This window comes from Bombyx mori, chromosome 17 (genome assembly GCF_030269925.1).
Source record: "Bombyx mori chromosome 17, ASM3026992v2".
Classification (NCBI taxonomy): Eukaryota; Metazoa; Arthropoda; class Insecta; order Lepidoptera; family Bombycidae; genus Bombyx; species Bombyx mori.
This window is the reverse complement of record NC_085123.1, coordinates 13,226,788-13,253,505: the sequence shown is the minus strand read 5'-3', so window position 1 is coordinate 13,253,505 and position 26,718 is coordinate 13,226,788. Positions and strand designations below refer to the sequence as shown.

The 26,718-nt window shown below is 36.7% G+C and overlaps 2 protein-coding genes across 2 annotated transcripts in view; both read right to left on the bottom strand.

The window, feature by feature from the left end:
* LOC101746355 (unconventional myosin-XV) overlaps window positions 1–26,718 on the bottom strand; it is a 139,262-nt gene that overhangs the window by 104,196 nt on the left and 8,348 nt on the right. The gene's annotated exons all lie outside the window — the stretch shown is intronic.
* Window positions 697–1,920, bottom strand: LOC101738725 (uncharacterized). Its single transcript, XM_004932512.5, has 2 exons — window positions 1,851–1,920; window positions 697–1,765 (listed from the first exon to the last, which is right to left on the bottom strand). Exons 1-2 carry the CDS (start codon window positions 1,899–1,901, stop codon window positions 914–916), a joined length of 903 nt encoding a protein of 300 aa, XP_004932569.1. The 5' UTR covers window positions 1,902–1,920; the 3' UTR covers window positions 697–913.

The window sequence follows — 26,718 nt, the reverse complement described above, 5'->3', positions numbered from 1 at the left end:
CCACCGGATCGGAAACGGGACCCACTGAGAAGATCCGGCGAGAAACTCAGTGGGCTCTAGGAATGATATGACTTATTTCTAATTTCTTATAATTTCTCAAATTTTTTTTATTGCTTAATTGGGTGGACGAGCTCACAGCCCACCTGGTGTAAAGTGGTTACTGGAGCCAATAGACATCTATAACGTAAATGCGCTACCCACTTTGAGATATTAGTTCCAATGTCTCAGTATAGTTACAACGGCTGCCCCGCCCTTCAAACCGAAACGCATTACTGCTTCACGGCAGAAATAGGCAGGGTGGTGGTACCTGCCCGCGCAGATTCACAAGAGGTCTTACTACCAGTAAAAAATACCAATAGTAATTTCTTATATACTAAAAAACAATTTCAGGTCAAGCAACTTTAAGTAAAATAACAATAGGTATCCTTTTCAACGCCTACTAGCTATCATTATAGTCGCCAGTAAAATAAAAACATGAAGTGACAAAATAGTTGTTAAATTATAGCTTCTTATATTATGTGATAATTTAGCATTGGTTTAAAAGGTCATGTGTAATATTTCATTTGTTTTAAAATTCTGCATAATTGTTGTTATTAAGTATTAAATTAATAGTTATTATTTAATTATGGCTTGGGGCTGAGAGCAGACCAACTCGTTATCGCAATTAAAAGGTTGGAGGAAGAGAAATCACAAGACTTTTTTTTTTTTTATTGCTTAGATGGATAGACTTACATAATAAATACATTATTAATTTATTATTTCTTAAAAATTACTTGACACTAAACACAATACAGTATGATTATTTCATAGATAAAATTAGATTAAATAATTGTCTTAAATTAATAGCTTAGCAGATGCGTAAAAAACATTGTATTTATTGCTTCTGATCGAATACATTAATGCTGGACTCTGGTCAGAAATATAAAGGAGGACCGCGACCACAGGGACAAGGTGGTGGCGGTCCGCAACACGGTGGCGAAGACTGGAAGCATATTGGACCGGGAGGAGGCGGCTGAATACAGAATGGTTCCAACGGTGGAGGCTGTACCATCAATGGCGGAAGCTGGGGCGGCTGTACACACACCGGAGGCAATGGAGGCGGCTGCACACTGATCGGCGCTGGGGGCGGCGGGTGCACACACATCGGCGGGGGAGGCGGAGGCTGCACCGTCATAGGCGGTGGAGGAGGCGGCTGAATAACAACAGAAGGCGGTGTCGGCGGCTGCACCATCATAGGTGGTGGTGGCGGCGCTTGAACGGGCATCGGCGGCAATGGCGGCGGTTGCACCATCAGCTGACCCAGCGGTGGCGGCTGCACTATAATCGGCGGAGGAGCTGGTAGTTCAATTATGATCGGCGGAGGTAATGGCAGGTCCAGTAGTAGCGGAGGCGGCACGGGCGGATTGACGTACATCGGGGGCGGGGGCGGCGGACTTATGCACATAGGCGGTAACGGGGGTGGGTTGACGCAAATCGGAGGGGGCGGCGGAGGAGCAATCGTAAATGGCGGCAAAGGCGGCGGAGACACCATGAATGGAGGAGAAGGTGGAGGAGATATTGTGAACGGCGGGAGTGTTGGCAGTTCAATCATCATCGGAGGGAGTGCTGGGGGAGTTATACAGAACGGCGGAGGAGTGGGCAAAGTCACGTAGACCGGAGGTATGGACGGCGCTGGTATCTGCAGCGGCGGAGAGCAACAGGAGCAACTCGGCTGCGAGTAGTATTGGTACGGGGACACCGCATAATACTGCGCGTTTACGAACGACTGAAAAAACACATACTTGTAATCAACACTCCTGTAATAAAATGTAGCATAATAAAACGCCATCGCTTTAACACAGAGAACTTACTTGTGAGAATAAAGCTATCAATTGTAGAAGCAATTTTGTAGTCACCTCCATAACTTACAGATCCGGACTCGTCATTCAAAATGGAGTGTAATTTATTTATATGGACATATTGCCCCAGTGGTTGCGTTATGTTTTACAAAAAGATTATATTATGATTTTACAATACGAAGAAAGATAATTTTATCGTAATTTTTTTTATATTTTTTTGTTATCTCGTATGCGATCTCGTAACAATAACGGATGTTAAACAGATACGACATGTATTGCGCTGATAGGCGACGCGTTAAAATCTTCGTTTTGTAATAGTTATGTCAGTGGGTGCATAACACAATGCAAATGTTAATCAGATATAAATAATTGGAAACCGTTATTTTTATCGCACAGTAGTAAAATATGCGACGAAATTCATTAATAACGTAGATAGTTATGGTTGTGCTATTAAAGTGTGTACAGTCTGTCTTAATCAGATATTAGATGAGGATACTGTGGTGAAAGGACCTGCGTGGACATGGTGATTTGAAATTGTTCAATGGTCAAAGAGTTTCGTGAATACATTGAAGCGGCCGTCATTATTATTAATTAAGTTATTTTTTTAATTTGATAGATTAAAGATTAGATACAGTAGATTGGAGGGAATAGAGACTAGAGTAGCGGGGAATAGGGGGAATAGGGAAAATTACTCTTATTTAGTGTTTAACAACATTAAGTAGTTTAATTATAGTATTTAAGTAGTTTAATAGTCATTAAAGTTTTGTAATTCATTAAAGATATTAAAAAGTTAATTATCTAAAGTTGGGTAGGTACCTACCTAATACTAAACGGTGCCAGCTCTATCGAAAAACTCCCCATACGTAGCCTGATTTACTCCAAAGCCAAGTTTTTGTGTATATTTTGTAATGAACTATGTATAATAACGCATCGTATATAAAAATTTAAGCCTCCGGAACCATTTTAATCTCAATTTTATTGGTACTAGAGGTCCCGCAGTAGTCGAAATTCGATTATAATTAATTGGAATTGTAAGTTTGTACACTGTTATGATTGTATTTTATACTTCTATAATCACTAATTTCGCCAAGACTACACTATAAAAAATATTAACAAAGACAAACAATATTTAATCTATTCTCAATTTGACAACAGACGTCAAGAACAAAAGTTTGACAGTAAATATTATGCATGCGTGTGTGCGTCAAATACATGGTATGTAGTGTGTGTAATGTTTTCTTTATTGATTTATTGCATCTTTTATGCATTATTTAAAAAAAAATAGGATTGTGCACTTCTTCTCTATGTTCTCTATAAGTGTGGAAAATTTCATGCTCCTCCGTCCGCGCAATTTTCGTAAAAAGGGATACAAAGTTTTTGCTTCACGTATTAATGTATAGATTACCCTAAGAAAAAACATAGAAAAATTGTGTTGGATTTGGAAAGGGTTCCGATTCCCCCCAATCTACGGTACTTTCGTTGGTATTATGGTGTGTCTTATTTCCGCAGGTTCATTACAAGAAACGTTTCAAAGGCCACATTCCCCTTGTTTTCTCGATTGAAACTTACATTAACTTCTGCAATTATGAACGGTTTAAAACACAATTTGTTTAATGAGCTCCCAAGAGTAAATGTGACTGCTTTATCTCGTTTATTGATGGACTTTCTCGGCGCGACGTGGTCATTTTTTAAAGTAGGTTCAACGAATGAAAGTTAATATACACGTTTCGGGATGTTATCAAAAGTAAAATCGTGACGTTAACCCACTCTGTGGGCTACTGAATAATGCATCTTTTACTCAGTTCAACTTGTGTTTTCGTTCCGCTGTGCATTCTCAATGTCAAGCACCTCAGTGGGGGACTATGGGAAAAATTGTTACATTAAAAATTATTGAAGTGTCACATTTTAATTAACTATTTACCAAGTCGGTCGGTCATTAAGGTCGAATGTTATTTCAAGTGTAACTATGTTGAATTTAAAGACGTGTTTTACATAAAAGAACGAACATAAAGGTTAGTTACGGAGAAAGAAAAACAAGTTCTATGAAGAGAGTTGTTTAAGTTGAATGTACTAAAAACCTGCTAAATAGAATTGCTCGTATAATAAGAATTGAGATGAGATAATTAATAATACAGGAAATTTATAATATCTACGTTGTTGACTTATTTTGTTTCTGGAAGTGGGCGGCGGAATCCAATTTAGCATCAACAGGTAGTATCAAAAACTCTGCGTAGCAATCGATGTTTTTATTATCTATGACAATTTTGCCATAATTTTCTTCGGTTCTCCCGAATCATAGGCAAAATTAAAAGTACTCTTACAGTTTAATTTTGCATTTATATTATATCCGAAGCTTCGAAAATTAGTTATCGTGATCACGGAAGTTGATGAAACCGTAAAAGCAAATAGTTTTAATTATAATATTACCATCTTTACCAGCTCTCATTACACCGAAATAATTCGTTCGTATCCTTTCGTCACTTTGTGTTCGATAAAACGGATAAGTGTCATAAATGTCACTGTCAAAAATAAAGGAAATTATTGAATAGTGTGCGTCTATTGTCTTTGGCTGTCCCTTGACTAAGTGATGTCTGTTAACACGTACAAATAACGTAGTCGACACAGAATGGCACAACCAGTTCACACATCGTTCTCAGAGTTACGAATACGGGAAGTGACTGATTTCACTTTCCAATTGCCAACTTCAAAGTTTTCTTTTTCTCAGAAATTCATGCACTTTTTTTAATCATTAATCATCTTTCATTTATGCAACTAGATTACTTACTAATCGATCGCGAATAACATAGTTAAAGGCCGTTGAGGCTAAATTTACAAATACACAATCTTATTACCGAATTATAATTAACCAAAGTACTTCAGAATAGATATATGTATATGTAACATGTTACACTATCCCTTTGTTAGGAACGAAATCCAATTTGAAATCTAAATTCAGTTATTAGTAGAAGTATATTGTGACCTTAAATACTTAATATGCGCCTGCGACCCAAAAAGAGTTCATTGGATCCGGGAAACAATGCCCCATGAGACGCTTCCGTTTGCCGAAGACGCATAGACATACAAACTGTGCATACAAATCGAGTACCCTATCAAATGTGGAAGCCGATTGCGGTTAGAGGACTGTTCATAAAAGAGTGCTTTTTAAATTTGAACGCATTATAAATGTGTTCTGTATTCAAAGTGCAACGGAAAAAGTAAAGCTTTCTTTCGGAGTATACAGAGAATTTTAAATACAGAATCTTCATTGGCATCGAAGAAATGTAATAAATTATTCTGTTCTTGTCAAATACTATTTTTACTTTTACTTTTAACATTTTATTTGAAACGCAAGTTTTTTTTTTTTCTATAATGGTACCTATTGATTCCAAATTTAAAGAGAAGGATTCATTAATATTATATCGGATATACTCAAACCAGGCATTGTTCAATTATACATAAAGGACGTCCTTTTATAATCAATAAAATTGGAAACACTGTCTGTCTATTTATTTATTTGATGGATTGGCCAACAAATTTAATGGAAAATGCTATATTATGCCTAATCTAGACTTAGGTACCTAAAAAGCACTGTTAGTGGATCGTGAGGGTCCGAGATGACGTGTTTTGGGCGAAGTCGACTGTATGCCATTTGGTCCGCAGGATCGGCAATGCAGTTACCGGCGGCCTCGACGAGAGGGTTCTCGTGTCGTGCCACTTTATCGAAATGGCGCACTGATGCCGACTGTAGATACTTACTGATGGAGCCAAGTACCGACGAACGAGCACGAATACGAGTATGTAAAAGGATTATACGTGATTGGCAACAGTGCCGAATATCCTAAGCTCAATAAAAGTAAGAAATCGTGCTAAGTTAAATGATAGCATTTTCAATACTGTAACTTAGTTATACTGTATTCCCATAAAAAAAATATAGAAGACTGATGATTCATTAATTATTAAAATAAATTATATACTATACTTGAGACCTTAGAACTTATATCTCAAGGTGGGTGGCGCACTTACGTTGTAGATGTCTATGGGCTCCAGTAACCACTTAACACCAGGTGGGCTGTGAGCTCGTCCACCCATCTAAGCAATAAAAAAAAAAACTAAACAAATTATATTAGACACGAAAAATTACACTTTTAAATTATTGTTGTTTTTAAAATTAAAACTTTTAAAATTTTATTTTGTTTTGTTACACCGTGAAGGGCATAGCACGAAATTCAGAACAACCCGTTTTGTGATTTCGCCACGGTACCCTAAAAACAATCTCGGTATCTCGCAAAAAAAAAACAACAACTAGAAAGTACAATAGTGATCGTAACGTCACGCGTGTGTGTGGTACAAAAATTATTCACATCGCATTAATTGTACGTTTCATTCTCAAATAAAACATTAATTAAATCAATGAACATTATACAGTTCAACGTTACCTAACAACGCTATAGAAAGTTTATTAGTAGATAATATATTTCAAAATAAATATTCTGATTTTAGTATTTCGATTTATATTTTATTTAAATGTAATGCTTTTCTTGTAATGCGAACAGCTTTCTTCGAAACCATAAACTTATCTTGGCCACCTCTAAATACATATCCAACACTGGGAGCAAACTTAGGGACCTTTGTCGAGTTCGACGAGCAACCTAACCCATTCATCAGCTCGCTAAGTTTCTCGCCGGATCTTCTCAGCGGGTCGCGATTCCGATCCGGTAGTAGATTCATTCGCAAAGCAGCTGTTGAGCAGCACTTGAGCTGTTAGGTCTCCTTTGGAGGCGCTCGGGCAGCTGTTAGCAAATCCCACCCCTCCGGATTTGCTCAGTGCTTTTAGACTCTCCGGTCATCGGTCATCGTTCACATTGAATACCACGAAGAGTTCGACGTACAACTTTACCCATAGACACAAACAAACGAGTTTCTCGCCGGATCTTCTCAGCTTGTCGCGTTTCCGATTCGGTGTTAGATTTGGAGAAGCACTGCTCTTGCTATGGCTAGTGTTAGCAATTTCGGTTGAGCCCGTGAGCTCATCTACCAATCCGCGCGTATTAGGAATGGCCCCGTAGTCTAACAACGATTAGTTCAGAAGAGAAGAAGCGAGCAGGTAATAGTGGCTACACGTGAACCCTAAATGTTTTAAATTGTAATTTACGCTATGGCTAGGATTTGGAAATTTGAAACCATTTGGAGGCTTAAGCATTAAATTTGCGGTTAATATTGAACGGTATGTTCACTTGAATATTTCCGATGTACTTATTTCTGGTCCAGTAGTAAACTACGAATATCAAATTGTTTTAAGCATTCTTTGCTATCTAAATTATAAACAACATTACTCACCGGGTTCTTGCCAACTTTTTGATAAGGCTTAAGAAATACTTAAAAACAATGCGTTCTTAAAATGAATAGTGTCGAGGCGAGCGGTCGAGTTCTAGTGGTAACAAAAAAAATCGGACTAGAAAGGGGGTAGACAGATATTTCTGCTCCTAACATCCTACCCGACTTTTTGGCGGGAACGCGAGGAGTGAAGTTGTGTGATTTGTTTTATTTTGTTTATTTAATGTTTCTTCAGGTTTAAATGTGTAATAACGGTGGTTTATTAACTGTTTAATATGTGTGAAAGTGCACAAATGTGGGAAAATGAAACAAAGCTGCTGGACGTCACTTCTCGGGATCCTCCAAAAAGTTAAATGAAAAAGTCTCAGTACCATGACCACCATTTTACTGAGATTATATTTCATCCCATATCATCTCATCTCATTTCATTTGATTTCATCCCAGTTGATTAATGTCTCAAATTAATAATCTTCATTTCATTTCATCATTTTTCATAAAAATAAGAAAATAAATTTAAATAAGACATGACTTAAAGGATTTCGTTACCAGGTCACAAAATCCCTTAAAAAAAAATTACATCCTACAATCTTCAGTCTTCCCTTGATATAGGCACTCGCAACAGTAGAAGTCGTAGTAAGAGCCGGCTAAATAAGAATATTTTTAGTATGTTAAGTTGACTATCGTTCACTCCAAACTTCGAAGTTCGAACATTAGAGACTTGTGACTTTTCATGCCTGTGTATCTGAGTAGGACAATAAGGCACCATTGCACTGTCGCTAAATCTACAGGACCTACGTAAGGTCGTGATTTATACCCGTGCATTATAATATTAATAGTGGAGACCATAAAACACGGAAAAGAGGCAGAGATAGAGAAGATCTTGTTTTGTTCAGCGGCTGTCTGGTAGTGTCGCTTTGAGCGATGAGACCGCCTATTGCATATTTGTATTAACTAGTGGTTCCGTAGTAGTCGAAATTCGACTATAATTAATTGAAATGATTATTTTAAACATTATTATGGTTCTATTGTCAAACACTATTAAACTTTTATAATATAACTCGCTGACCCGGCAGACTTCGTAGAGTCTCAATCGATTAATAAAAGACCTAAGCTTTTGTATAAAATAAACTTAATCAAACAAAATGAATTCTTCCGACGGGGGACACATCAAAGGAAAAAGAAAATTGTTATTTTTATTTAATTTCGAGCATTTTCATATTTTTCTACCTTTTAAACCTTCACTGGACTTCCACAAATAATTCAAGACCGAAATCAGCCAAAACGGTCCAGCCGTTCTCGAGTTTTAGCGAGACTAACGACAGCAATTCCTTTTTATATATAGAGAAGAAGAGAAGATTACAGATGTCGCTAAAATTACTCTATAGATAAATAATATTAATCTATTCTCAATTTGACCACAGACTTTAAACAATTACAAAAATTTGACAATTGACAATAAACAAAGAGTATATTTATATGTGTGTTGTGTCAAATCCATGGTAGTGTGTGTAATATTTTTTTATTGATTTAATGTATTAATATGCATAATTAAAAAAAAAATAGCATGCTTCTATATATTCTCTATATAAGTGTAGGAAATTTCATACTCCTCCGTCCGCGCAATTTTCGTAAAAAGGGGTACACACAAAGTTTTTGCCTCACGTATTAATATATAGATAAATATACTTGTAATATATTATCATATATTTGATGTGAAATTTTAATCTACCAAATATGTAATGCACAATCGTATTTGTTCAAACTATAATATATTCATCAAAGGCAGAACTACCTATTGTATATCGTGAGGGTATAGTCCGGAATCATAAAAAAAGTACACAGATTTCCTCTTGGTCGATTACCATACAATAAAACTGAACTATACATGCCAACAATGCGAAATTATAAATTGTAATAACATTTGAATGTTGGCTGCATACATCTCGGTTGATAATTGCTAATGAAAAATTTCTATTTAGTTTTTTGGGCTTGCATAATAGTTTTTGAGGAAGTGACTAGTGAATCATCGTCTGCGTCTGAATTCTAATATATGTTCTTTAGCGTAGATTAAAAAGCGTTATTACTCTTATTAGCTTCTGGTAAACTTATTTGAAGACTTAGATAGTACCTCAACTGAGTCTGCCCCCTTACTGGTAATCTTTAATATACTTAGTCTGGCCATAAGTACTGTTACAATTAAAAATAAACAAAATATTACATTTGAATTTGGAATCTGTCATTTTTATATGATTGCTCATTGAGTTCTCTCATTTTGGCGTCAATACATTGTACAATATTTTGCGATATTAAAAAGGATGGGGGTGATAAAGAGAACCGAATCGCTGTGATTGCATTACACAAAGTAGGTATGGAGCCAAATGCAATTTTTAAAACTCTCCATACGCTTGGTATTAGTAAAATGTTTGTGTACCGGGCTATTAATAGGTGCAATGAGACCTCCTCTGTTTGTGACAGAAAAAGATCTGGCCGTGCACGTAGTGTTCGTACGAAAAGGTGGTCAAAGCAGTAAGGGAAAGAATTCGAAGAAATCCTGTTCGAAAGCAAAAGATTTTATGTCGGGAGATGAAGATAGCACCTAGAACCATGTCGCGTATTTTAAAAGATGACTTAAGACTTGCAGCCTGTAATTGAAAAGACTAGACGCAGACTAAGTAAATTACGTGTCACGTTGTTTGTCCGCGATGGACGCCTAAACTACGGAACCGATTTTAACTTTTTTTTTTTAAATATGTGTTTTGTTCCAACTTAGGCCATAGGATGGTTTTTGTTTCGATTAATGGTCGCAATATTTATTAATTAACAATAAAATGATTTCTTATGTTGATTATTGTTGTTAAATGTAAGTTCCATAAGTCTAAAACAAATGGCACCTTAAATCAGTTTTTACAGACAATTGTAATACTGTATGACATTGCATGACACAGCAACGTGTGGCCGGGTCTGCTAATTGTATAATATAATATGTATTGCTTAAAACCTTTGCAGCTATCTACGTTATAAAACCACCCACCCACCTACCCCACATAGTGGTGAGTCGTTTTCGTCGCTCATAGATTTCAGCAATGGATCAGCTAAGTTGCTGTCTATCACTGAGTACTCCCAGCAAAGCTTGTTTAAGCCTCCTTGAGCGCTCCGGAGACACCAAGAAGTCAATTCCAATTACCTACTGTGGATGAACGCAGTGGTTCTAGGTAGTATTGATAAGAAACGAGACGACCAGATCAAATAATTCCTCAAATCTATCCGCATGGATTATCCAACGGATTCTTATCACGATTTTCACGTTTAATAAGTGAGAAACAGATAAAGCTGTCTACCCTCTTTAGAAAATCTTACCCTGCAGCCTACAAATTCACTTCGTCGAAATACCCGGAACTCATTAAATGTGAAAATCGTGGTAAAACCTATTAAATAGACTACATTTGTAATATATTACATAAAAATTAAATAGTATATAAGAATATAGTTTATCTAATATAAAATTTACCCGATTTTTCAATATATGCCTATAGTCCTAAATTTTCGGCATGCTCTATGGCATCTTTGGATGGATTTAAACACATTGAAGGTGACCATTATATATTTTATTGTACCTTTACCGGAAAAAAAGCTCGTTTTTCGCTTTTTCGATACCTACTAATTTTAATGCAGTCAGCATTATTGTGCCATTAGCTTTTGTCTAGTATGTGTTTAGGTATATCGGTAGTAAATACTAGTATGACATAGATGTAAGTAGTGGCAGTAGTAGTAGTTTATATTATAATAGAAGTCTAAATATTTCATGTCGAACACCCGATTATTTCGCGCCAGTAATATGAAATAGTTTGCCGTGCGATTTCAGACGCACCCTTTACCACGGCAGTAAAATCCGATTGACGCTCTCAATACACTAAGTGGTAGTGGTACTTAGAGAAACTGCGGTCCATTCTCCGATAGATACCCACGGGCTGAGGTCGTTTGATGCTGTTCTAAGCCACCACAGAGCCAGTAGGTTTGACCCACAGACACAGCCCACTGAGTTTCTCGCCGGATCTTCTCAGCGGGTCGCGTTTCCGATCCGGTGGTAGATTCTGCGAAGCACTGCTCTTGCTAGGGCCAGTGTTCGCAAGACTCCGGTTTGAGCCCCGTGAGCTCACTCTCTCAGCTCAGCTCAGCTGAAACAGCCTCTCAACAGTATCAGCATAGGTAGGAAAAAAAAGCCAGGTGAAATCAATTACGGTATAACGTGTACACGAAACATAATCGACTCTATTATTGTACTATTATCCCGTTTTCTGGTTTTAAGCCTCGTTAAAGACAAACAAAGTTTTATTACACATAACTATCGAACAATTGGCACTAAAACTATTTATAATACTTTAAAAACTGGAAAACGACGCTTCATGCGAAAACTCAAACAATCACCCGAAAACCGGTCCGAGGAGACGACAAAAAGCAATTTATCGACAGATCAAAGAGGCTGTGGTATTTTAGAATAAAATCGTACGAAATGAATGTTTAATTAACGTTGAAATGTAAATATTTTGGAATCAGAATGCCAATCAAGTTTTCTTGTTCATAATTCATAGTTCATCAAGGTGTCGTTTTGTTCAACATTATTTACATGTTGCGTGGGACGATGATATGTGATTATAGTTTTAAATAACTTTAGTTAATCAGGGTCGTTTTTGAAATGCGAGAAACGGTACCGAAGCTCCTTATCTCCATAGTAATTTTAATTACGTTCGTACTTATCTGTGTAAGTTGACTTTCCTAAACAAGTAATCGTAAAGTTATCATACATTTTTTTATTGCTTACACAAGTGAAAGCGCTCACGGCCTCTCTGTTGTTAAGTGTTTACGCTCATAGACATCAGTAAATTTCGCCACCCATCTTGAGACAAAAATTCGGAGTCTCTATAGTACAACAGCTGCCCCGCCCTTCAAACCGGATAGATGATTGCTTCGTGGTAGATATAGGTGGGGCAATGGTTTCTACCCATACGGACTCACAAGACAATCAATCACCACTATCAATAACACCGTCAGCTTATTGCGGATAGTTTAGTGAATGTTATATAATTTTTAATTCTTATATTATTTTCTATGATCGATGGTTATATAAAATAAAATTCCAAGTCCACACCTGCGGACGTGGGCCCAGGTCGGAAGAGTCGTAAAAGTGGCCTTACCTCTGCCGATACCGTTACCGTTGCCCAAACCGGGTGCCATATATTCACCGCTGAGTTTGAAGACTTTGATATAGTACAGTCTCTTCATCAGCTTTCGCGAGTCGCAGACTTAATGCTATTTTTACGGTTTAATCTCTCGTTTGTTACTGTCGATGTCATTGACCTTAAAATTGTTTATGTATATTTGGACTACCAAAAAACGGGAACTTTGACCTGCAGCATCTTAATTTTAACATAGACTCATTTATACTGTAAACGTGTACGGTAAGAGCTTAAATTAATATTCTAGTATTTTTCTGCGTTATCAGCTGCGATGGCTACTTTTTTGGCAAAACCGCCTTTTTCCGTGACAATTCTTACCTTGAATGTCCAGATTCGACTCTTTGGCGGGAACGCGAGGAGTGAAGTTGTGTGATTTGTTTTATTTTGTCTATTTAGTGTTTCTTCGAGTTTAAATGTGTAATAACGGTGGTTCATTAACCGTTTAATATCTTGGAAAGTCCACAAATGTGGGAAAATGAAACAAAGTTGCTGAACGTAGCTTCTCGGGATCCTCCAAAAAGTCCACTGAAAAAGTCTCAGTAAATGGCCACCATTTTACTGAGATTATAATTCATCCCATATCATCTCATTTCATTTCATAATATCATTTTTCATATAAAAAAGTTATCATTAAAATTAGACTTGACTTTTTCTTAGTTACCAGGTCATAATATACATTAAAAAAAAAGTCCAGATTCTAAGACAGCATAGTCTCCTCGCGTGTTTTCATGTTGACAAATCATCAATACACTGTAAGGACGCATTTATTTCCGTATACAACTGATTTACAGACACTGTTAATAATTATTACATCATATTTTTAGCAATTATAGTTACGCACACCGAAGCGCGGCCGGTATTCACTGGTTGAAAGATAACTTCATGCCGTCTTATTACACAACGTTTACCTGACCGTAAGTTTTGCGTATTAACGATAATTAAATAATTAATTGTCTGAACGCGGGGGGGATCCGTTGCATAAGCTATCTTCTCTGTGGGATCGGGGTTACCAGAGCCAACCGGGTTAGTGGAACAGTGCATGTGTACCGAGAGGAAGTATTAGACTTTTTTTTTTAATTTACAATTCGAAATGTGAAATTTGCGTTCGGAATCGGAGATGAATTCTCCGATCGACACACACGCGATATTGAGTGTTAGTAATGAGGCCTATAAAATCAAAGACAGCTAAATCCAAATCTGTCAAATATTCTGGTAAATTACAAAAATCGACCCTAAACACGTCATTACAGATCCTCCCTGATCCATCGAAGTACTCCTCTTGCCAGTGCAACACTCCCGGTTTGAGAATCTGAAATAACTTTGTTCGTATACCTACGATATTCTTTATTTTAAAACAGATTTATAAAGAATGAGAATATTACTAATAATCTGAATTTTAAATGATAAAACTTCGTACTTAATACAGAGTAAACTTAACTTTTTTGAACTGAATTTGTTAGAGATTTAGCTGCATTTGTTATAACATGAAAACACTAAAGCATGTTCAACTAACTAAACAAGATAGAGCCATTGTTAATACATTTTACGACATTAAGGCGTCTAGCTGCCTTTGATTTTATAGGCCTCAGTTTTCGGCTGTTTTCGGGCATGAGCTCCAATACTTAATTGCTTCAGATGTTTTTATTCGGTTTATTGAGAATTCCCAAATATAATCACTACATAGTATAAAACTCGCTTTGTCTGTATGTCCCTATGTATGCTTAAATCTTTAAAACTACGCAACGGATTTTGATGCGGTTTTTTCAATAGATAGAGTGATTGAAGAGGAAAGTTTATATGTATAATAACATCCATTAAATAGTGGAGAAATCAATAATGAATTACAGTTTCCCAAGCGAAGCGAGGGCGGGTCGCTAGTCTATACTAATATTATCAAGAGGAAAGATTTGTTTGTTTGTTTGTATTGAATAGGCTCCGAAACTACTGAACTGAAAATTGTCGCGACAGCATATTTCTAAGTATTATAGATATGCCGCAATAAGTGTTGTTTTATTTTTAAAAAAAAACAACGTAATATCATTGAAATTTTTGTTGACCCGAGCGGAGCCGGATCTGGCCGCTAGTAATCAATAAAACGAGAAAAAAGGGTTGATAAATAGAGAAGATAATGGTATTGGAATTCTGTTGTGTTCTGTTGCCTATTTATATGTAAAGGGGAATGCCCATTTCAGGCCCAAAGCGGACAATAGATTAGAGAAAAAATACTTAGTGCATTAATTTTGGCATAAATAAATATGCATTTACTTTCTTCCAAGTGAGCGCCACTACAGTTTACAACAAGGAGTAAAAACAAAGTAACTCTATTGAAAAAAAAAGGTTTTTGATTTTTGCGGGAAAAATATTGCCAACATCAAAACCTTTTAAGTATTAAGTACCTAAACATTTTAAGATAAAAATACATTAGGAACATCTCTCTTATCATAATTAATAAGTTAAACATTTAGAAAAGTTCTTGAAGTATCTCACAATCCGACACTTAGGTATTTATATAGAAAATTAACCTCAAAACGATTTTTTTTTTTATTTTTTTTTATAATAGTGGCGTCAATTTCAATATATATTTTTAGATATCCAATACATTTAAGAATTTAAAACAGTCCATTTTTATCGTAATATTTGATGTCCATCTTGGGCCCAGCACACTATGGAGAGTGGGTATTCCCCTTTACGGCCTGGCCACGGGGATCGGCGGTGCGAACAGCGAAGCGGTGGGCGAGGCGACCATTCGCGCAGCACCGTTTGCAGGCCACGGGTACTCACGTTCGCCGCCGCGACTAGTAAGGAAGTCCGACAGCGAAATGTCTATATCGAAATTATCTCGATATTGCTTATAAATTAATAGTTTTTTGGTTCAGGACCTATTATTTGGAAAAGATTGTGAAGTACATGATTTGAATAAGAATCGGAGTATACCTATAGATGGAGAATTCCACAAGAAGTACGAGAAATACTTTGGGTGGCTAGACTTCCAAATAGCTGGTCTAGCTAGTATTTCAGCTATTTTATTTTTTTATTGCTTAGATGGGTGGACGAGCTCACAGCCCACCTTGTGTTAAGTGGTTACTGGAGCCCATAGACATCCACAACGTAAATGCGCCACCCACCTTGAGATATAAGTTCTAAGGTCTCAAGTATAGTTATAATGGCTGCCTCACCCTTCAAACCGAAACGCATTACTACTTCACGGCAGAAATAGGCAGGGTGGTAGTACCCACCCGTGTAGACTCACAAGAGGTCCTACCACCAGTAATTACGCAAATTATTATTTTGAAGATTTCATTTTTATCACACGATGTTATTCCTTCACCGTGGAAATCAATCGTGAACGTTGAGTGTTGTTGAGTACGTATTTCATTACAAAAATTGGTACCCGCCTGATATTCGAACACCGGTGCATCGCTCAACACGATTGCACCGGACGTCCGTTAGGCCACGACGACTTTAAAAATATAAAATAAAAAATAAATAAAAAATATAAAAATTTCGGCGTTAATTTTTCGCGGCGAAAACAACTAAACTCATTTAATCACTGCACTATTCGCCGCGACTACCGCTCGACTCCGTGGCTCGCGCCGTCCGTATTCATGCATTTGTTTTGCTCGCCCGCCGCATCGCGCGATTCGCTCGGTACATTTCGCCGGTCGCTTCGCCGGTCGCCGGTGCGCGTGGCTTGTTAGGTACATTTCTATGCGCTTGTTTTAGTCGCTAGACGCTTCGCCGTTCGCACCGCGCGAATATTCGCATCGGCGAATGTCCCGTGGCCAGGCTGTTACACTGGTTGTAGGTTGTGTGGTTGCAATTCGTAACCGAAGAATTTTTTGATAGGATTCCTCTTTATCAATTTTCCTATTGCACATACCGACCAAGCGAAGCGGGATTTGTGGTAAAAAGTGTTTGTATGTGTTAATTAGACTTCTTTCAAGAGCGGTGTGTCCCGTCTTTCTTAAAACAACTTTTTATGTAAACTACAATGACTGCTCCCCATCAGATGGCAGGAGGATGTCTTCGCTGGCAGTAAAATAAAATTTGTTTTTAATAGTGAGCAACCAAAAGCGATGAAATACAAATTTATATAGACATACTAGCTGACCCGGCAGACTTGGTAGTGCCTCAATCGATAAATAAAAGACCTAAACTTTTGTATTAAATAAACTTAAAACAAACAAAAGGAATCCGTCCGACGCGACGGCGGACACATCAAAGGAAAAACAAAATTGTTATTTTTATTTAATTCCGAGCATTTTCATATTTATCTACTTTTTAAACCTTCTCTGGACTTCCACAAATAATTCAAGACCAAAATTAGCCAAATCGGTTCAGCCGTTCTCGAGTTTTAGCGAGACTAACGAACAGCAATTGATTTTTATATACATATATAGATAGATAAGTAGCTTTAGTAGATTTCAAGCGGTGTTACCAGCTTCAGGTCTTTCATAATATTCCCGTCAGGCCAGTTGTATGAACTAGTCACATGACAACTCGTTGTACTGAGATTATGAAACGAAGGTGAGTAATTTTAATGTGGCTGCGGATTGAGTGTTTAATTATTACCATTATATAAAATAAATGTACTAAACGAATAGCTGAAAACAACCATAGACATTACTTAATGAAGCCATCGATATGTAAGAAGTATAACGCCCCGGTCGTGAAATTCAAATTGGCAGCTTAAATCTTATACCTTTAAACGAGCAATTTTTGTATATTAATATATATGTATATAATCTGAACCTCGGAAACGGCTCCAACGATTTTCATAAAATTTAGTATACAGGGGATTTCGGGAGCGATAAATCGATCTAGCTACGATATATTTTCAGAAAGTGTTGTTTTATTCGTGTTTTCAATAATCAACTCTTTCCGACATCTATTGGCGAATAATAATACTAACCGCTTTAAAGACACAACAAGATGGCGTCATCAAAAAAAAACCGGTCATCATCTAGTGCTAGTCAGTTATTAATTGGAACAAAAGATAAATAAAATATTTTATTTCGTGACGTTTTTTTTAACTTTACAGGAGAGACATTTCAAGTTTAAAATTTGTAAAAGATATCATAACAAAAAAACTTCTTCAGCAACATTTTATTATTTGAATGGAGTAAATTTAATTGAAGTTCAATTAAAAACATCGAACTGTTGATGCTACCTATTTACCAAATAAAACGTACCTTTAAATACAAAGATACATTTTACGTTTTAAGCGAAATGTCGCTTAAAACAAATAGCATTTCAACCTTCGATATACTTTCAACCACTGATGTAAATACATGGTAAATATATTTGTTTAACTCAATGCTTTCAACGCTAAAACTGGTGGTAGGACCTCTATTACTGGTGGTAGGACCTCTTGTGAGTCCGCGCGGGTAGGTACCACCGCCCTGCCTATTTCTGCCGTGAAGCAGTAATGCGTTTCGGTTTGAAGGGTGGGGCAGCCGTTGTAACTATACTGAGACCTTAGAACTTATATCTCAAGGTGAGTGGCGCATTTACGTTGTAGACGTCTATGGACTCCAGTAACCACTTAACACGAGGTGGGCTGTGAGCTCGTCCACCCATCAAGACAATAAAAAAAACAGCAATGAAAAAAAAACTATTTTTTTATTAACAAAACCATTTGAAGCGTTGAAAAACAATAGTCCGTGGGTTGATAAGGTTAAATGACTACAACTATTAAAATTGAATATCAAACGATGATAATGGTGATTAATATGATTAGCTTACGCTTGAGACTCGAAAAAGTCATATCAATCAAATAGTCATTAAGCAATTTTTGTTAAAACTGATCTGAGTATAGAAAATCCTTTTATTAATAGTTATTATTAGTGTTATGTTTGCTTTTACTGATGAAGTTTAAAAAGCTGTAGTTTAAATATTTTCATTTTTTGAAATTTTCGTTTTTCACACAAATCGCTTCACTATTTTAAAAGTATTACAAATTATTATTGATGGGGTTCGAAGCAAGAGTGAATCAGCTAGTTACACAAGAAAAAACCATAAATATATCTGCAATAATAAAGATTTTATCAACTTTTTTCATTTAAACGCTCCTCCTGTAAATCTACGAATTTGGAGTTAGCGTAGTGTTCATTGGAGGCATCGATTTTATTTCTTTAGTCGAGAAGAACTATATAATTGTAATAAGATGTTGAATTTTCAAACGCTTCTCTTGAAAAATTACATAATATGCATAAGTGAAGTTGTCGCACCGTATGTGCGAAATGTCATTGCCGATGTTAATATGTTGCTAACAAGCGGTCAATAGTAAATTATCCTTTTTTTTAATACGCTTTTATTAGCTTCAGGCGTATGTATGTTAGTATGTTTGTATGTAACGGAATCTTTGAACATGATTTTGACCCCCTTCAAAACGTCGGGTTAACTCGAAATTTGGTATACTTATTAAGGACCGATGACAATTCAATATTAAAACATAAATTGAAAAAATTGAAATCTACTAAAAAATAGAAAATAAGTTTTAATAAATGTGAATTAAAACTAGTGTAAGAAAAAATGATTTTATTGTAAAAAAGCGTGGGGTGCTTACCCCTATTTCTATAAAAGCGTATTTTGTTAGTTTTTTTAAACTATTATTTATTTTAGGACCGAGAGCCGAAACTCTACGAGGCATTTGCTCCTCGGGGGCACGCGGGGTCTGCAGATGTTGGGAGTAGACCGCGTGCTCATGGACATTTGGTAAATACTCATCACCCAGCATCGAATACGTTGGATTATTCCACACCGATTATCAATCGCCAATCTCTCTTTCTCGGCTTTTCTTTTTCTTGTTTAAATAAATCTTATCCTTAAAGTATTCGTTTAAATTGATATTTTAAATCAATCACAATCTAAGTTTGGTCCAAAAATGTGTTAAGACAATTATGTTCTTGAGTGACGTCACTGTGTATGAAGGTTAAAGTGTGCACGAATACCTCGGCACTATGAGTAATTGATTCGCATTAGTTATTGTCTACAGAGGTTTATCTTCTTTTATTACCGTGGCAAGTGGCCACCTAATGCTTAAAGCACCACAGTTAAATATAAAAAAATGACAAGCTTATGTACTAAGAACATTTATATTTCTCGGATTAAAATACAAAATCAATTTATTTAAAATTCGATGTCATGTTACATAGATATTGAATGTTTAGAGAAAATTCTACCACCAGTGCCAAAAGCCGCGGTCCTAAAAACCGGTGATGCAGACAAAGCGAAGCGAGCTTGTGTGTGTGTTTTTTTTAAATAAACATCTTAGTGTATTTAAATATGTATCTTGATCCCTTGTGTTAGGATTCAACAGTCTTCTGTGTCAAGGTTTGTCGTGTATTCTGGCGAACCCGTATACTCGCGTTAGCCATAATATAAAAAAAAACGTTCCTCACGTCACTATAAAGTATTTGTCGGAAATAAAATAATTAAACGAGAATAGTAAAATCAAGATTAAAGCGTAGGAGTAGTTTAAAACTATGTTTGCGACTCCCGAAAACCGCTATTAGGTTTAAACCTACTTTTTTTTTCCTACCTATGCTGATAGCCTTGACAGGCTATTTCAGCTTCACCCTAACATGTAGGTGAGCTCACGAGGCTCAAACCGGAGTGTTGCTAACACTGGCCCTAGCAAGAGCAGTGCTTCACAGAATCTACCACCGGATCGGAAACGCGACCCACTGAGAAGATCCGGCGAGAAACTCAGTGGGCTGTGTCTATGGGTTAATTCGCTCGTCGAGCCCTTAGTCGCAAGCGTCGGGTTCGACGAGGACGGTGACCGGTGCTTGTGGTACCTAAAAGCACCGTTATTGGATCGGGAGGATCCGTAATGACGTGTTTTAAGCGACGTCGACTGTACCTACAATCTAAGTGCATCTAAACACAGCTAAGCGCCGTGCAAATAAAGCAAGCGTGCAAATAAACACGTTCTTCACTGTAAGGACGACGGTAATTTCTGTTTTAATACAAGTCACGTACATAGTTCTATTGCACAATAGTTTAGCACTCTCACACAACTAATGTACTGTATGAAATAATACGCAACCATAACATAAAAACGGGACAGGGCCGATTTCAAGTGTGAGAACGTTTATTGTAATGAAAAACAAAAAACACAAAAAAAAAACAACAAAGAATTGTCAAGATCGCGCGATCTGAAAGTCAATCAAAACTTAATTTTTCGCGCTAAAATGTTATTATATATTTTTTTTACGTAAGTAACCGATATGACCACGGATTTTGTGTAATTTTTTTCTGGGCATGAACTCGTAAATTATATATCGTTTTATTGGTTAGACGGATGAATGAGCTCACGGCCCACTTGATGTTAAGTGGTTATTAGAGCACATATACTTCAAGGATGTAAATGCCGAGACGCGAGTCCAGCCTCCGTTATGTACAACAGCTGCCCCACCCTTCAAACCGAAACGCATTACTGCTTCACGGCAGGAATAGGCAGGGCGGTGGTACCTACCCGACTCACAACCTACTACCAGTAACTATGCAAATTAAAATTTTTGCAGGTTTTAGGTTTTATGCACGATATCTTCCTCCGTCCGGGGATTTATCAAGGACGCAATTGGTTAGAAAAATTGGTACCTGCCTGCGGAATTCGAACAAAGTCGCTCGATACTTATGCACCGGGAATCGTATCCTTTAGGTCACGATGACTTCAAGTCTGAATACCATTTTTCTTTTTTTTGGGTTCTTATTAGGTTTACGACCACCACCTGATTTTTTTTATTGCTTAGGACGAGCTCACAGACCACCTGGTGTTAAGTGGTTACTGGAGCCCATAAACATATATGTATAACGTAAATGCGCCACCCACCTTGAGATATAAGTTCTAAGGTCTCAGTATAGTTACAACGGCTACCCCACCCTTCAAACCGAAACGCATTACTGCTTCACGGAAGAAATAGGCAGGGCGGTGGTACCTACCCGCGTGGACTGACAAGAGGGCCTACCACCAGGAATTACGCAGATTATAATTTTGCGGGTGTGATTTTTATTACACGATGTTATTCCTTCACCCTGGAAGTCAATCGTGAACATTTGTTGAGTACGTATTTCATTAGAAATATTGGTACCCGACTGGGATTCGAACACCGGTGCATCGCTCAACACGAATGCACCGGACGTCTTATTCTTTAGGCCACGACGACTACCGTCACGCACCTAGATAGTTGTGATCGAAGTTTCAATTGCATTTTTAATGGGTGCCCTACCCTTTAAGCCCGAACGCAAGACCGCTTCGATTGAAAAAACAAAATGGTGGTTCTCATGCCGGCTGCCAATGTAAAAAGACAGCACAAAAATTAGTTGTCATATTGGCCTTGTAGCCATATTGTATTTATTGAAAACCACTTGGTCCTTTTTATGTGTGATTGTTCCTCCCCCTAGAGGCATGCCTAGACTTGATCAACCCAAGCGAGAAGAAGATCGCCAATTGTAACACTTTTTATTGGTTAACATGAGGTTATTGCTCATTTTCTTTACCTGTGGTATCTCGATAAAGATTTAGAGATTTATTATACCTCGGATTGTTTGGAGAGCATTTTAATTTAGCAAATACCTAGTAAGTACTTATCACGTTAAAGTTGTAGTCTTCAGAATTTTATGGCAGTTTTGAGAAACTCTCTGTGTACAATAAACATTGTACGTGGCAAAGGGAAATCCATAAATCGACAACGGAATGTTTGCAAAACTTTTGCTCGAAGTGACGTTAGCTTTCACTAAGATATATCTCCGTACAAGTTGAATGGCCTAATAGAATTTTAATTTCTAACTCATTCAGTTTAATATAGCTTGACGCAAAAATATAACGCGCCCTCTCCTCTTGACGGATTGCTTCATCGCACGTGCCGACGTGCCAGTTTATTGGGTAACTAACCTTTTAAATTGTACTGACATTCTTTAGGTACCTACATTAAAGATTATACGAATAAAAGCACAGACAATTTTTATTTTTTTATTTACGTATGTCGCGGCATTCATGATGTGATTATCTCTGGGCTCCAGTGAAAACTTAACATTAAAAGTAATAAAAAAAACCATTAATATTTATAAAATTTCACAAAAGACGGTTAGAAGTTCGGATTTTGGCTACGTTCAATAATTGCACGTCGGTCTTGAATGTTGCAGTAGGTCGTTAATTGTTAACTTTCTGATCTAACATACCAATTAAGTGTCATAACCGAAATACAACTCTCCACGGTCAAATATTTTAAATTACGACAGTTGCTCGCATAACTTTCTAAAAGTGCGTCTGTCGCTAACTGCGTAACTATTACAATGAACTGTTAATGTTGCATTTCATTCTAACGACACACCGATATGAAGAGGATATCCATGAATTTTATTTTTGTTCGAGAAATGATTAGACAGAAAAAACAATTGATGTTTTCTAGTAGGCGTAAATTTTATTACATGACTCCACTGGTGGTAGGACCTCTTGTGAGTCCGGGCGGGTGGGTACCACCATCCTGCCTATTTCTGCCGTGAAGCTGTAATGCGTTTCGATTTGAAGGGTGGGCCAGCCGTTGTAACTATACTTGAGACCTTAGAACTTATATCTCAAGGTGGGTGGCGCATTTGCGTTGCGGATGTCTATGGGCTCCAGTAACCACTTAACACCAGGTGGGCTGTGAGCTCGTCCACCCATTACAGCAATAAAAAAATAATGTGTAAATTTTTTTGATGATTAATATTATTTTTAGGGTTTAATAGCGCGTTTATTATTCTCATTTTATTAAATCCGACGTTTCGAATAGTTCACAATTTTTAATCAACTAAAGTTTTATTTATCATTTTGACGGCACATGTTCATTATTTCAAAAGCTGATTGAAGTTTTTCTTCTTCAGGTCTCATCTCTAAGGTCGGATATCTTTGCTGCTACTTGAACTTTAGTGAACTCTAATTTAAGAACGGGTGCGTTTTGTTAACCTCTCCTTGCGTTGGTCCCTAATGAAAAGAAATTAAATGAAATGCGTTTATTTCAGGTAACTTAAGCCCATAAAACTTCACATAACATCTAAATCAAAATACAATAAAATTAAAATTACAAATTATCAGAATGACTAAAAACAAAAACAAACAAAAATGAAACCAAATCAAATGAAACTGAATCAAAATTAGCAAAATTAAAATTGTCAACTACTAATATAAAATTGCTAAAACTAATATAAAAAAAAATATATATAAAATGCTAATGCTGTGAACCTAATGCTCTAAGAACGTCAGAATCTCTTGTTATGTATTCTCCCATGTTCCGGCTTCCAACAGCACGTACCGCTTTGGTGATGTTAATGACAATGTTAGAGGTCATGTTTCCAAAGTGTTGTAGCTCTCGACCTTATGCCCTCTATTTTTCTATGACTATCAGTTTTCGAAGCTCATCACCTCGTGTTTACGAGTTACGTGTACAAAGAATTTAATTCCCTTCAATTCGCCGTAACTTCTTTGAATTGAGTTTGTGTTCATTGAGAGTGTGTTAAACCATTGGGGTAGGTATATACAGCCATGTATACCTACCTACTCTCTACGTTGCGCTTTCTTTTTTCTTTTTTTCTTACAATTGCTGTTTTTTTATGACTAAGATTGTTAATTGTATGATTATTGACTATGTTAATGTAACTCTCCCTAACATTGTAATGAATATATTATTGAGATAGGATGTGGAACGGAGTAGAGCCTCAAGCTTTAGCATGTCTATTTCTGTTGTATTTTCTCGGGTATTTCTGTTGGCACGAAGATCATACATACTACCAATCCGATGGCTAGGACAACAATTACTTAGGTGATGGGCTACAGTAGTAGTAGTTCTTATTTTTCCAACTGAAAGTGCAAAGGTATCATACCATACAGCCTAATCTTTTTTGTATTCTTTTTTATGACAAATGATATGGAGCGGAATGAAATGAATTTGATTAATTTGAAACATCAATTAATTAACATGAAATGAAATGAAATGACATGAGACAATTTGGGATGAAATATAATTTCAATAAAATGGTGGCAATTTACTGAGATTTTTCAGTGGACTTTATGGAAGGTAAGCTTACGAAATAGCTACGTCCAGAGGCTTCGTTTCATTTTGCACAATCGTACACTTTCACAGATACTAAACAGTTAATAAACCATCGTTATTACACATTTAAATCTGAAGAAACACTAAATAGAAAATATAAAACAATTCACACAGCTACGCTTCTCCGTTCCCGCCCAAAGTACCGATGGTCTACACGTCCACTAATAAACGTCAAAATACTCACTTTTTTTCTTAAAAAGACTATCTTTAATTTTGACAAAGGCTCTACAATCATTCGTATTTAATTTAAAAGTTCATTCGTGAATGTGTCAACGAAAGTTTTTTTGTAAGTAGGGCGACCACGAGTTCAGGTTGAGAGAAGCGTGAACACGCATTGACTGCGGGCCCATCTCCACGGGCGTGGCACCTGCGACCAGCCACTTTCTTTTACTTTACGACGCGTTGCGTGATTTCATTCAACTTTTTCTTTATAAATCAACTACTGTCATTAAGTCGGACAATTAATTTCGGAAAGCTCTTTCATAATATAGTTACGACTGTTAATCTCTGATCGTGACGCATAATCTACTATATGAAACAAAGTCTTAATTATTTTTAAGAAGTACCTCATGTTTAAATTAAAATTTGGGTTTAATTAAAACGCGGGATTAAACCGTAGTTTTAATTACGTCCACGGCTCACAAAAACCTAAGAAAATACTATAATTAGGTTCTATAGTATTTGAAAACACATTAAACTTCAATGATACTGATTACAAGTGGCCTAATCACAACGCGGTTTTTTTTTAATGCTCATTCTAATCGTATCGAAAGCACTAGCGCAAGAAGCACATAGCTGTCATTGAATATAATTTGTTTGTATCTAAATTTCATGTTGGCTACTTAATCTTAATAGGGTTGTCAACACCAACGACCGCAAGCAGAGCTAACTGTACGCATCGACATAATTTCCTTGGGTCTCGGTAATGATAGCCATTCTGTAATGATAAGCAGTCGAGTGTGACGTGCGAACGACAGTGGGCAGGCAGGAGTGCGTGTGACGAACTAGTCTAACGGGATCCGTCGTGATTATTTTAATTTCTACAAGTTTTTACTGTTCGATTATTAACATAACTAGGCCGAATTGGGTGCGCGCGTCAAACGTTGATTATGGAAAGACGAAAGCTTTAACTTATCAGGTGCTTGTCTACTCAAATCAAATCAAATCAAATCAAATCAAAAAATTTTATTCAACATAAATGAACGTACATACTTGTTGAACGTCAAAAGAACTACCGCCAATTCACAAGAACTAGCCTCCGTCCTGAGAAGAATTGGCAAGAAACTCAGCGGGCATGTTTTTTTTTTTTTTTTTTAATAAATTGTTATTTATTATTTTTTTAATATTACATTATTTTTTTTAAATATGAGTTTTTTACAATGAGTATTATAACGTAACAATTACTACAATATTGAAATGCCCGGAGCGAGCAACTCATTCCCACTTTGTGCAATCTTCTAGATAATCATTGACTTTATAGTAAGCTTTATTGCACAGATGTTCTTTAACAGTTTTCTTAAACCTATGTATATGTAGGTTCTGAACATCTTGTGAGATTTTGTTGTACAGGCGCACAGACAAACACCCGAATGAATTTCGTATCTTATGTAACCTACTCATCGGCACAACAAGCTTGTGTTTGTTCCTAGTATTTCTATTATGTATGTCCGACTTTTTAGGAAACTCCTCAATATGTTTACGAACATACATCAAATTTTCAAAATTTACTATTACTATTTTTATTACTATTTTTTTTTTATTGCTAGATGAGTGGACGAGCTCACAGCCCACCTGGTGTTAAGTGGTTACTGGAGCCCATAGATATTTACGACGTAAATGCGCCACCCACCTAGTGGGCTGTGAGTTCGTCCACCAATCTATGCAATAAAAATAAAAGAATAAAAAAACCTATCATCATTAACGGCTGGTATTGTTCTGTTTGTTATACAGCCTCAGGTATTGAAACTTTTAGGTTCTAAAAGGTCGCGGTTGAAGAATAATTTGCACAAAAAAAAACACATTCACCTCTGTAATGTTGGCAGCGGACGGCCGCCTTGACCGCGCACGACCGGTCACTCGCTCCTTGTATTATATAAATATACATATAGGTACGTACATTTAACAATACCTGATATCGTGTACACGTATTTAAATTTTTACTGTGTAGGTGTTAGTGCGTATTCTAAGCCAATGAGTCTCAGCATTGAGAAATGG